Below are 14,239 nucleotides of genomic sequence, written 5' to 3'. Positions count from 1 at the left end.
TTGGTTTCTGTAGTGTACATATGGCTTTTATATCTGTGTATTATAGGACACGTGAGAAGAAAAGAGAAGATGGCAAGTGGAGGGACTATGACCGGTACTATGAGCGGAATGAATTGTACCGTGAGAAGTATGACTGGAGAAGAGGCAGGAGTAAGAGCCGGAGTAAGAGCCGAGGACTGAGTCGAAGTCGAAGTCGAAGCCGGGGGCGCAGCAAAGACCGGGATCCAAATAGGAATGTTGGTGAGTCAGTGAGGCGTCCCCCTAAAAACTCCATAGTCGCTTATCTCCCTACATCACAAGAGTACCAGAATTTCCCTTAAAGGCAAATGTACCTTTAATGTGTCTGAGCAATGTAAAATCTGAAACTGTTGCCAAAACTTAATAATGATTTTGTTACAAAGACAGGGCTCTATTCTTGGGATAGAGTCAAAGGAGTTTGAATGAAAAGAAGCTATGCATAAGTGTATTACAGTATATACATGTGTAGACTTAAGTCATTTGTTTATTTGAAACAAATGTCCTTTAATCAACAAAGCTATCACTGGAGGAAGAGGATTGCCTGCCCTTCTCCGCCAACCCCTCAAGAAAGAATTGATTTGCTTTAAAGTCGCCTAGAGTTATAAAATTAAAAACAAAAACATTTAAGTGTATGTGTATTACTGGGGTCCCAACCACTGATCTCCTGAGATATCAGTTTAGAAGTCAATTTATGGATGGCATTTTTTTTTAAATATCAGTGACACATGTCTTTCTTCATTACGTATTAATATTAATGTTATAAAAGATGATTTTACCAAGTTATTGGTCAAGGCATATCCTATTGTTGATGTTCCTGCTTTTATGATATATTAATGATGAGAACACTGTGAAATATGGATAGCTCAGTAAGTTTACTTCAATTTTCTCATCTTTCCTGTTTTGTAAGTGAGTAAATAAACAGTTTGAGAATAAATGTCTGATCTTATTTGCTTCTTGTTTTTATTTTGTCTATAAAGCAGAGCACAGGGAAAGATCCAAGTTCAAGAGTGAAAGGAACGACTTGGAGAGTTCTTATGTGCCTGTGTCTGCACCACCTCCAAGCTCTTCTGAGCAGTATTCCTCTGGGGCCCAGTCTATTCCCAGCACGGTTACTGTGATCGCACCTGCACACCACTCAGAAAGCACAACGGAGAGTTGGTCTAATTACTATAACAATCATAGCTCTTCCAATTCTTTTGGTCGAAACCCACCACCAAAGAGGCGTTGCAGAGATTATGATGGTAAAAATTCTCTTTTGTGTTCTCGAAAGTACTTAGTAAAGCAGATGTTGCTAATATTGCATACCTTTTCATTGTAGTTCAGATTTTATTAAAAGGGAAGCATGAAGAGGTGAATGTCTTTTGGCATATGCTTATTTACTTGTTCGATTTAGTAGTTTGGCTCTTGTTAAGAGAATGTTCAAATTTGACCCTTTGTTTTTTGTTCTTGTTACTTCAAACACTGTAAATATACCACAAAAAATACCACAAATTTGGCACACACTAGGAATTATAATCTCTTTGTGTGGTGGTTGGTGCTGAGAATTTGTTATTTGCTGACTTTACATTTGAATGAATGAACCAGTGTTTATATTATGTGTATGTATTTTATACCCTTTTATTATGGAGATATTTAAATATTTATAAAAGTTGACAAGATAGTATAATTAACCCTAGTGTCCCCATGACTTCACACCAACAGTGATTAACGCATAGGCAATTTAATTTTCATCTATACTCCCAACACTTCTCTTTGGCCTATGTTATTTGAAACAAATCACAGACATTATAACATTTTTTAATGTAAATATAGAATATATATATTTACACTTTATTTTTAAGTAGAGAATAGAATCTAATCATAATTCAGGCATTACCTCAGCTTGACCCTGGTCTCTTAGTGACAGAGATCTCCTTTCCAAGGCCAATTTAATTTTATCAATTTTTTGTGTATCTTTCCAAACATAGTCTCTGCATATGTACATAAACAGAAACGTATTTTCTCTCCCACTTTCTTTTTTTGCATAAATGTTAGTATACACATTCTCTTGCATGTTTTTTTTTTCACTTAGCAATATTTCCTGACAATCGTATTTATACGTAAAGAGCTTCCTCGATAATTTTTTAGGCTTCTTAGTATTGTATATGTATAAAAATGTGTTTAACCTTTTCCTGTTGAGGTACTTTTGGGGTGCTTCTAATATTCTGCTGTTATAAATAGTGCTACAGTGAATAACCTGGTACATGATGCACATTTGAATATTTTAAGCTAAAGTTTCAACTTGTAGATAAAGCAAGAATGGTTGCGTGAGAATAATACCATGAAAGTCGGTAGTGGAAATTAGGTCATCTAGTTCAAGTCCCTTATTTTCTTCCACCCCCAGCCTTTGTTAAATTGATATTTATTTAAAATATCTGGATTTTTATTAGAAAAACTTGATAGCAAATAGGTTAGTGGCTAGTAGCCTGTTCTTGACTCTGTTATTTGCTAACTCAACAAGTCATAGTCTCATAGTATAGAAAGTAGAGTAAACCTGCCCCGACCTCAGGGATATGTGGTGATTAACAGAATAAACGCCAAGAAGGGTTTAGACTCCTTGGAGAAAAAAATCTCTGTAAATCAGATTGGTGGTATTTTCAGTGACTTGTTTTTTTTATTTTCTGAACTCTAAGTAGATCATAATAAGATTCTTCTTTTCTTTTTTTTTTACAGAAAGAGGATTTTGTGTACTTGGTGACCTTTGTCAGTTTGATCATGGAAATGATCCCCTGGTTGTTGATGAAGTTGCTCTGCCAAGCATGATTCCTTTCCCTCCACCTCCTCCTGGGCTTCCTCCTCCACCGCCTCCTGGAATGTTAATGCCTCCAATGCCAGGACCTGGCCCAGGCCCAGGCCCTGGCCCAGGCCCAGGTCCTGGTCCAGGGCCAGGTCCTGGCCACAATATGAGACTTCCTGTTCCCCAAGGACATGGCCAACCTCCACCTTCTGTTGTGCTTCCCATACCAAGTAAGTATATATTCACCAAATAGTTACTACTTTAGCAGAGAATCATATTTAGAAGAACCTATCTCTTTCAGTTAACTTGATACTAGAGTTAAAATTTTTTAAAAGTAAATTAATAGTAGAATTTGGAATATGTTCCTATAATTAAGGTGCTGTTTCCTTTTTTTTATTCATCGTTATATTCCATTATTTGTAGTCCCTCTAAATGTAAATTTTATCAGTGGTGGACCAACCTATATTGACTTGGAGTCAAAATCTTGCTAGTTGAGAGCATCTTAAGGAAACCAGTGTTTTGAAGATGTCAGAAAAAAGAACAACAACAAAAAGAACATACCAGTAGTTCAGTGAAATTTCCCAGTCTTTAAAAATTTCAGATATACACAGAGGTCGAATAATAACATGTACCACACGTACCATCATCTAATTTCAATGGATTATCTCTATTCAGCTGCTTTTGTCTTATTTATTCCCCACCCCCCCCATGTTTTTGGCTTTTTTACTTTTGCTGGAGTAAATGTCAGGTGTCATTTTATCAGTATATACTTCACTGTGAATCTCTTCTCTGATAAGGACTTTTTTGTTTTTTCTTTTTAAAAATAGTAATTAATATGCTATTATCACATCCACCAAAATTAAAAGTAAGAGATATTCAAAATGATCATTTAAAAAACCTTAACAGTTGCTAGTTTATCAGAAACAGAAGTATGACTAAATTTTTTAAGGTTTTTTTATTTTTCAGTTACAGTTGACATGCAATACTATATTAGTTTCAGGTATACAACGTAGTGATTAGACATTCATGTAACATATGAAGTAATCACTCCAATAAAGTCCAGTACCCATCAGACACTATACATAGTTAAGACTAAAATTTTTAAATATAATTGAAAAAATTATGGGATGGACGGTTTACATATGTGCAAAAATATAAGAAAATACCTATTCAATGACACTAAACATTGCTAAGAGATTGCAAATTGTTATTTTAAAAAATGTCATTTAATTTCGATAGTGAAGTACTTTTTTCAATTTTCTCTTTTTTAATTTTTAGTTTTGAAATTATTATAGTAGACTCAAGAAGTTGCAAAAGTAGTTTAGCATGATTCTGTTTACCATTCACCTATCTTTCCTGTAGCAACATTTTTTGTAGAATACATTTCAGTAAAATTGATAAAGCTTTCGAAATATTTAATGCATAGATTTGGTCATTAGAAATATGGTTCTTTTAACTTAGCATTTGTGAATATTTAATTTTGTCACATAAATGGAATAATCGTAAAGCTCAAGTTGAGATTTTACTCCTAGGTGAAAAAGTATCTTCATATATAGTAATTCTCACAATAAATGTTATCCTATTTTAAAAGTTATATCCAAGAATGTCATTTTCCCCCACTATTTTGTTATAAATTTTAAGCAACAGAAAAGTTGAAAGAACTATACGCTGAACACCAGTATACTCACCATCTAGGTTCTACAATTAACATTTTACTCTATTTGTATTATCATATATCTTTCATCTCTACATTCTCATTTTTGATGTATTTCACTATACGTTGCAGTCGATTAGTACATGTAAACATTTTTATTACTAACTTAAGAGTTCTACCATCACCCTAGAAAGTTTGTTCAAGTCCCTTCCCAGCTGTTTTTCACTTGGAGGTAACCAATTCTGCTTTCTTTTCACCCTAGATTAGTTTTATCTATTCTAGAACTAAAATGTCACTTAATTAATTATGTAACTCACAGTTCTTAAGCCTGCATATATCAAATTCCTTAATTCTGTTCTAAGCCAAAGTCGGTATTTTAAGTACGAATATCCAAATTAGTATTTGTATAGTGAGTATTTTTATTAGTTAGGAAATATTAATGCCGCGTCTTTCACTTTTTGTTATCTGTAGGACCACCCATAACACAGTCAAGCTTAATAAATAACCGTGACCAGCCTGGGACAAGTGCAGTGCCCAATCTTGCACCAGTGGGAGCAAGACTACCTCCTCCTCTCCCTCAGAACCTCCTTTATACAGTATCAGAACGTAAGTAAATGTTCTTTGACTTAAAATTGCTAGGGTATGGAAAAGCCAGGTGTTATACTTTTAAAAATATAATTCATTTCTATTCTTATGGACTGTGCTGTATAAAAATTATATTTATGTTTACAAGGCAATTTATTGTGTGGTTATGCTATATAGCCATATTTTAATTTTGTGTGTTAATGGGAGAGAAAGGCGAGGCCTTCTGTGTTGGAGAATCTACTCTGCTGTAGAGCAGCAACATTTAGTCTCTTCTACAGGAAATTTATTTTGAAGCTTCTATTAAAAAATTGTTTCCCTGACTGAATTCCCAAAACATAAGGCTCATCTCCTAAGTATACAAAGGTTGGATAAAATGTGCCTAATAATTATTTAACTTGTATGTTGAAGGTAGAGAGCATCATTTAAAATGTAATATTTAGCAGTTAGGCTGTTTGTGACATTAAGGTTTAACTGTAATATGTTTTTCTTGAATCTTAATTCTTTTTTTATTTCTCAAGTGTTTTTTTTGTTTTTTTAGTTTACTAAGGACTTTTTAAAAATTTCTTTCTCCAAAAACTTGAAAATAAGATAGTGTTTGTTAAGAATATGAAGACTGTGAGATTTTCTTTATACAGCTGGGCATCTTTATGGATAAATTCATTTTTTATGTAACTTTTTATCATAAACATTTTTTCATCTCTGTCATGATTTGGAGAGGCAATTCAGCAAAGTGATTAAGCCCAGGTTCAAATTCTGGTTTCATCACTTACTGTCATTATGACTTTGGGCAAGTTATTTAACCTCTCAGATTCCTGTTCTGTGACATGGAAATAATACTATTACCTCATTATGGTTATTTAAGGAATAAATGAATTACTACATATAAATCATCTAGAATAGTACCTGACATCTAGTAAGCTATATATAAGGATTAGTTATTTTAATACTGTAGTTATCGTTACCTCTTTAAACTTCAGCCTCTCTGAAATCAAACCTATTATCTTCTCTTTTAAGTTTCTACCTCCACTATCTCGGTCTTTATTTGTCAGTGGAAATAACACCTACCTAATCACCTGGAATTGAAACCTTGACATAACATGTCTCATTGCTTTGCCTTTTTTATATGTAGTCAGTCAAAAAGTTTTTTCTTTGAAGTGTCCCTTTCTCTCTATTCCTGTTGTGGATTCTGCCCTAATCTACTCTTGAAATCACCTCACATTTGGATTATTGCTACTATCTTCTTTACTCCATTATGTTTCACCCCCTTAAGTCACACTTGATAATGGTGCTAAGCTAATTTTCTTGAGAACACCAACAATGAGAATTCCTTATGAGAACTCTTTAGTAGCCACTTATTTCCTTCTAAACGGTAGATGAAGCTTTCTGTGTGACTTTTAACTCATTCTGTAATTTACTCCTCCCTTCTTGGTAATGTGTCTTCACTATTCCCCAGCATGCACCTTCTTTGGTTATGCCAGTTTTACCCTGTCTGTGCCCCTGTCATGACAGAACTTTCTTTTCTTGTCTTCATTCCTTGTAATATGCTCTTCTATTCTGTAAAGGCCCAAATTTTTTAAGTATACAGGGAACATAATGACTTTGTTCTAAACTCCTGCAGTACCAAAAAGCATTTGTTACATAATGACATAATTGTTTATAGGCCTACTATTTGATTTCTTTTCATGTATGTAGATCTTATACTCACCTGAGCTTCTTGAGAACAGAAACTATATCTGATACTCAAGTAATTGTTTTTCCTGTTTCACACTTAGTGTTTCACAGCCTTTGAATTACTATAGTGTCTTAATTTTTTAAAAAACTGACAATTACTATTTATTTTAATACTTTAAAATTTAGCATTGTGACTATCAAATTTCCATTTTGATTTTAATTTTTAAAAAGCTGATAGTTATTTCATTTACTCTGCTTTTAATGTTCATTAATTCAGCAAATATTTATTAAGCACCTACTATGGGCTAGACATCGCGCTAGACCCTAGGGAGCCAAGATGAACAAGATACCTGACCTCATGTTACTTGAAAACCATTTTTGTATTATTTTTGAAAGCAAGACTATCTTGTGGTATATCAGTGAAGGCTTTTAGAAGAGAAATGCCAAATTGTTTTTCAGAGGCTGGTAACATTTCTAAGAAAATTTTGGGGACCAACATTGTTAGCAGCCTCTTATTTTGCCACATTAACGACTGTATATAAAAACTAATATTTCAGTTTTAAAAATGTTTTTACATCAAAAAAGACAGTGCCAGAATAAAGGACCATCCTTTTACATTTGATTTTATGAAATATTAAGCATATTTTTTCCCATTTTATCTCAGACCAGTAAAAAGTAATACCTTCTCATTGATATTTGTGGATTATTGCTTTAGAACATTTTAGTAGGGTCATCATTGACCATTCTTGCCCAGAAACATGATGGATTTTTTTTTAAATCACCTACAACACCTGGTCTTCCTAGGTGGTCTTCCATCCAAGTACTAACCAGGCCCGATCCTGCTTAGCTTCCGAGATCAGACGGGATCAGGCTTATTCATGGTGGCATGGCCGTAGACAGGGCCATTTTTAAGTATACTGTTTCTGCCTTAAATTTGGTCTATTTCTTTTGTTTCTTTGAAGAAGAAATAGTAGAAATATTTTATAACTGCTAAGCTCATTGTACTAATTATATGGAAAAATAGTAAAAGAATATATATCATCTTGGATTCTAGAGACTAATTTTTAAGTTGAAGGCAGTTGTCAATCTTCAAATAAATTTGTATAAATTAATTTATTATTAACCATGTAAAATTATTCGAAGAGTATATTCCTGAACTTGAGATTCCTCATTTAATTCTGTGGAATGCATAACATCCAAAGAAATAATTGTCATTGGGATAAATAAACTTTTAATAAATAAGCTTTCAACTCTTCTTCATGTGACTCTTTATTGAGTTCCTACTATACGCCAGGTATGGTATAGGCCCTGGAGCTACAGAGGGTGTACCAGGGACCCCGGGTTCGAATAGAGAAGATGCATGGTAAATATGGCCAATAATTGGAAGATATAGCTTTATATTTTTTCTATTTTAGCTTTTAGTTTAAAACAAGTTTTTTTTTCCTGTGAATACTCTTAAAAGACAAAAATCAGGAAAATTACAAAGAGTAGCTAAAGTTTAATTTGAATAAAGGCTATCTTCAGCTGTCTATAGAGTTAACAATAAGAATGTGAAAATGTTGCTATCAGGCGTGTAAAATATGTGAACAACTTAAGATAGGAATATTAACTTGGCATTTTTTGAATGCAGAATTTTCCAGTCACAGTCTGCATTGATCAAAACTAAATTGAATGAATATAATTGTGAATGGCTCAGTTTTACCATTATTGTAACCTATTTTATTTTTAAAAACTGTTATGGAAAATTTCAAATATACACAAAAGAGGAGCAAATACTATAATAATCGTCACCTACTCATTTACTGGCTTCAGTGTTTATCAGCATATGGTTAATTTTGCTTCATCTATAACTTAACTCCTGACTTGATTTTTTAGAACAAGCCCCAAACATAACATTTCATTTGTAAAAACTTAATTATGTTTCTCTAAAAGATAAAGATTAAACACACACAATTAATACTTTATCACACTCCCCAAAAAGTTTATAACAGTTTACTGTTGTCAGATATCCAGTCAGTGTTCACATTTTCCAGTTGTATCATAAATGCCCTTTTACAGCTGATGCATTTGAAACTGGATCCAAACAAGGTTACACATTATATTTCATTGATATATCTTTAAATCTATAACAATTTCCCCTACCTCTTTTTTTCTCCCCTTAGTATTTGTTAAAAAAAAATAGATTATTTGTTCTGAAGAATTTTTTTGTAATCTGGACTTGACACATTGCATCTCCTGGTGTCTTTTAACACATTCCTCTATCCCCTGTATTTCCTGTAAATTGAAGGTTAGATCTAGAGACTTAATTAGATTCACATTTGGCTTTTTCTTTCTTTTCTTCTTTTTTTTTGGGGGGGGGGGACAGTTATTTTATTGATGGGATTATATACTTCCTACTTCGAGATAATTTATTTTCCAATTTACTTTGAAATAGTTATTAATTAAATACACTTGGGACATTGAATGCTATATCAAATTTAAATGTCACATGGACTGAGATTGTACTTCCCGTTTTTCTCTTTAGTGCACTACATTCTGCAAGAGATTCTCTATTAGGTCATTCTCACATCTGTTTTCAGGTCAACGATGATATATTAAATTGTTTTTACACTGTAACGATTGATCCTTTTCTAAGCACCCTTTGAAAGGATTGGTGCTGAGCATACAGAATGTAGTCTGCTTTACAGTATAATTTTCACCTCCTTTTTTTTATATTTGGAAGAGAAGGGTAGTAAAGTTTAGCATATCTGCTTTCCCTCTACATTTACTATGAAATCGAGTGATTGCTTTGTGGCTTGTCCTGTTAAGGTGTATTAGAAATCTTTTGGAATTTTACAACTTTTAAAGACATTTCATCAGGTGTTAAAAAATTCTAAATTCACTTTTTTATGTCACATAGTGAATGTCTGACATTAGATATAAAATATTGAGTAAATCTTATAATAGGTCTTATATGGGGTAGTCAGTGAAAGAGATACTATTAAATGAGCCAGATGGAGGTTTTGCTCCTTATTCCTTCTTTTTTTAACCTTGTTCTATAAAATTTGGATTCGTTATCTCTGACATTCTTACGTAAACATATAAAAATCACACTTTCAATGTGATTTCTTTCAGAAAGTGGTTCTTAATATCTGAGATAATTTCATATGTATAGTGGCTGGTCTGTTTATCTAGGGTTTTATCCTTTTTTTCTCTCTCTGTATTTGTTATCTACCTGCTCATGGGATAACATTTTTCTTATTCTCTGTGCCATTATAATTGTGTTTTTCTTTCTTTCTTTTTTTAAGTTCCTTTATTATTGTTTTTTCTGCTCCCAGATACAGGAGAAAATTTTGTGCCAACCTAAAATTATGTGAATTTGAGGAGGAGTGTTTTTGTTTTATAACCACATGTCTCATTGGATACAAGACTCTATATGAAAAATAGCTCAGGATTCCTTTGTCTGATAACTTGATATGGTTGATTGTTCAGTTTTTTGTAAAATTAGCCATAATTATTCCACTTAAGCTTATGAAGATTATGCAGTCATACTACCTAATTCTTACTCTTGCTTTATACCTAAGTGCATTCTAACCAGTTTACATGTCTTGTTTCTTGAGTTAAAATCTCAGTAACATCTTTCTTGAATACTGTTTCTGTTGGTGTACTTTCTCTGTTTTTGACTCAAATCTCAGGAAGTACATCATTACCTAAGAGAAGCTTGTGACTCTCAATCCCAGCTGCCCTCCTATTCTTTCCTCTGTAGGACAGCCCATGTACTCTCGTGAACATGGTGCTGCTGCATCTGAGCGACTTCAGTTGGGGACACCGCCTCCTCTGTTGGCAGCTCGTTTGGTGCCACCTCGAAACCTCATGGGATCCTCCATTGGGTACCATACCTCAGTCTCCAGCCCCACCCCTCTGGTCCCAGGTAAGCTTTGCTACAGATGGCCATCCACCTCTCTGATCTTTTGTACCATAAGCTGGCCAGCCTAACAGATGACCTAGCATCCTGACTTGCTGTGACAAATTCCCATTAAAGCTCTTAGTTGTTTTTTTTTTTTTCTGTTTCTTTACTTCTTTGGTTTGTCTCTAGTGGCTGTTAGATGATTAGGCCTCTTGTGTGTCTATCATTCTGGTGTCCTCTGTATTTACTTTCAGTGCCTTGGTAGCAAAAGTCCTGCTGGTTCATTAAACTAGTTTCCAATCTGATAGATAGGAAGAGACTATCTACTTGTATGTTTTCTAATCCGTTATATATTACAAGAAAAACTAGATTAATTTTTCTTCAAATTTAAAACATCTGGTTGCTGATCGTGGATAAACTTGTCTGTTTTTTCTGCCTCTGCCTCTTGTTGTATTGACTATATAATGTAGTGATTTCTTGAAATCTCTTTTCTCCTATTAATATGTACATTTTGAAGACCTATAGAATGCTTTTTAGTGTCATGAAATTTTTAATATTTCTCCCTTTGCCTTTAGATCTCAGTTTATCATAATTAATTAAGAACTTATAAGTTTCTTGGGTTCTCTGTATTCCCAGGAATTAAAGAACAAGGTCATTTGATTACGTAATTTCTTAAAACTTTCTATAGCCTTAACTGTAGATTTTCTGTCAAGAGTAACAAGTGGTAACTGAAAACATTTTTTATCATAATTTTATTATCTTATACTCTGAATCATAGAACTGAGTGGCCAATAATAAAGATCTTGTAGCTGAAATTTAATATGAATGACATAAAGAATTTTTCCATTAAGGAAAATAAGACGACAAGGACTCTAAATCACAATTGTGAAAATCAGTGTCTTCGCTTAATCTTAACCCTTTAATTTTACGTTAGTTGAAGAGGATATATACTATTTGGAGATCAACACATTCAGAACTTTTGTTAACACTAACAAAATATTTATTTAGCATTAGAATTTTAAAAATTAAGTTTTTAGTTATAGAGAAAACATGGGATGTGATAAAAGTGGCATAGATGCGATAGTAAGATACTGATTACATTGGTAAATATAAAATTTATTTAGTTTTTTGAAATAAAACATTTGAAATATGTATTATGTGCGAAACAAGCTATTATCTCTCCAATTTAAAGTGCAGGTAACCTGATTAATTAAAAGAGTACCTAGAAATTGGTGAGATATGATAACAAGAAACTCAACTAGTCCTTTTTATAAAATAAGGTATTGCATGTATGTGAAAATTTCTCAAAAATATGCATTGAAGATTAGGTGATTAATATATAGGATAAAAATAAATAGTTAAATGAATCTGGAAATATATTAGTAATTAAGAATGGATTTGTGTAAAAAAATGGATTTGTTATAACTGTCTTGTGATGGAGCATTTTTATGTCTTTCACTTCGAATAGATGTATCTATATACTGTAACTCAAAAGAAAAATATATATGGATTGATATAATTGTATTTGTTGAAGAAAATTTATTTTTTACAGTTTATAGTAATGAGAAATTACTTAAATACTCTGATTTGTTATGTGTTTTGTTGTTTTATTTTCCCTCAGATACATACGAACCAGATGGTTATAATCCAGAAGCTCCTAGTATTACCAGTTCTGGTAGATCTCAGTACAGACAGTTCTTTTCAAGAACACAGACACAGCGCCCAAACCTGATTGGCTTAACATCTGGAGATATGGATGCAAATCCAAGAGGTGAGAGCACTCAGAATTTTTCTGGTGCTATGTGTTACATACAAGTTGGGTATAACATTTCTGACCTCAGTGAGGCCTTAACGTACTATACTACACATTGTCTCTGAAGGGTGCTATATAGTCATCGCAAATGTTTCTGAATATCTTTGTCTCCAGATTTTATTTTAAAGCAATAATGAGAAAGTATTTTATGTAAAAATAATACTAACATTATTTAATTGTTTTTTTTTTTGTTTTTTGTTTTTTGTAGGACTTTAGGCTATTGTAGCTATATTCTGGGCTCTGTGTTAAATATTAGGCATAGAAAGATGAAATGACACGGTCCTTTGCCCTCAAAGAACTGATCATTTAAGAGCCTACTTGGTATCATAAGAAGTTTGCTTTGCACTAAAAACAGTTGAGAACCCACAACATTGCAATAAAATTATTTTACCATTTTTAGTGTTTATGATTACAACCATATGTTAGGACCTTTGCAAAGCATAGTCACAAACCGTAAAAAATTAAATGTAAGCATTTGCCTTAGTATGAGTCGATACCTTCCTTTTTCCTCCCGTCAAAAATGTTTGGTTAAAGACTTTGATGAGATTTCAATTTCATGTTGTTATAGTTAAATTTCCAATATTTAATTTTTAATTTCAATGACTGGCCATGGCCACCGTGACAATATTTTTCTGATTTAATTATATAGGGAACATTTTTCTGCTCTTACCTATCTTGATTTTATTAACTTTTCTTTGCTGCCACTGATAACACTGTTACTACTACAGGCCAATAATTTTGTGTTGACTAAACCAAATACTTTTATATGTTTCATATTCTTCACCAAGAACTTCTTAAGAGAAGTACTAGCTTTATTTTCTGTCTTTATTTACAAATAAAGACACTGAGGTTAAAGAGAGGTTGAAGTACTTACTCCAGGTCACATAGCTATTAATGGCAGAACTGGAATTTGAACCCAGGTCTGTCTAATTCTAAAGAATGTGCTCTTAGCTTCTACGCTGTACAGTATATATTGTTCCAAATTACCTGATATTAGTGGGAAGATCATATTCTCAGAATTTTGGGTCTTCCCTTTGTCACTAGCCTGGTCTGTCTATACATTTATATACAATAATCCATTAATCTCTCACAGTGTAGAAATTAAGTTACATGGTTTTTATACAACAGACTTGCTTTGTCATCTCAGGCAAGTCACTTAATCTCTAGCTATATCTCTTTTCTTTTTTGTAAAGCACTTCAGTAAAGAAAATCATTAGGCAATGTTGGGTAGTAATGATAACAACTATTTTAGGAAAGACATAATGGCACCTCAAATTCTAGGATGGTTTGCATCATCGCAATTGCTCTCTCATCCATTATCCTCTGAAAACACAAGCCCTGCCAGGGCAGGGATCATATTTATTTTATTCACTCATTTATGCCCAAGATGTAATACAATTGTTGAGCTATAGCAGATGCTCAAGGAATATATGTTAAATGAATGAATCTAAATCATAATTTTCTTGACCGTCACACAGATGAAATGGAACATACCACACCCCACCCCCATTCTTACCTCAACATCTAGTACTACATATGTTATTATTTGCTACTAATTTTACTTTAGTGGAGTTGCTAAAGTTAGGGAGAATACTCAGAATTTAACAGGCATAGTTTTATGTTGTTACTTACCTTTTTGTTCATCATACCTCTTCACACCCACAGATAATCCACTGCAAGGTCTGTTTCTTATAGTATTTTAGTTTTGTGAATGAAATGTGCCAATTTATAATACTGGCTTTGGATTTTTCCTCTCAACTTTTAAGTTAAAAAAATTTAAACCTACAGAAAATCCAAGAAGTACAATAAACCTAAATACTTTCACTTAAATTCACC

General features: G+C 32.9%; 1 protein-coding gene and 1 pseudogene across 3 annotated transcripts in view; one reads left to right on the top strand and one right to left on the bottom strand.

Annotated features, from left to right (window-relative positions):
• The window catches only part of RBM27 (RNA binding motif protein 27), a 54,883-nt gene that overhangs the window by 17,816 nt on the left and 22,828 nt on the right, over positions 1 to 14,239 (top strand). The window contains exons 5-11 of one of the 3 annotated variants that reach the window (XM_015598128.2): positions 47 to 240; positions 996 to 1,259; positions 2,731 to 2,892; positions 2,947 to 3,024; positions 4,920 to 5,054; positions 10,450 to 10,614; positions 12,212 to 12,361. In XM_015598128.2, coding sequence (XP_015453614.1) covers positions 47 to 240; positions 996 to 1,259; positions 2,731 to 2,892; positions 2,947 to 3,024; positions 4,920 to 5,054; positions 10,450 to 10,614; positions 12,212 to 12,361 — 1,148 coding nt within the window. Of the gene's footprint in view, positions 1 to 46; positions 241 to 995; positions 1,260 to 2,730; positions 3,025 to 4,919; positions 5,055 to 10,449; positions 10,615 to 12,211; positions 12,362 to 14,239 lie in introns of all 3 variants that reach the window. The other 2 variants (XM_006922965.3, XM_015598127.2) reach the window with 2 other exon arrangements.
• Positions 7,484 to 7,602, bottom strand: LOC112471951 (annotated as a pseudogene).

The sequence above is a fragment of the Pteropus alecto genome, unplaced genomic scaffold (assembly GCF_000325575.1).
Source record: "Pteropus alecto unplaced genomic scaffold, ASM32557v1 scaffold78, whole genome shotgun sequence".
NCBI lineage: Eukaryota > Metazoa > Chordata > Mammalia > Chiroptera > Pteropodidae > Pteropus > Pteropus alecto.
This window is presented reverse-complemented; position numbering and strand designations above follow the sequence as displayed.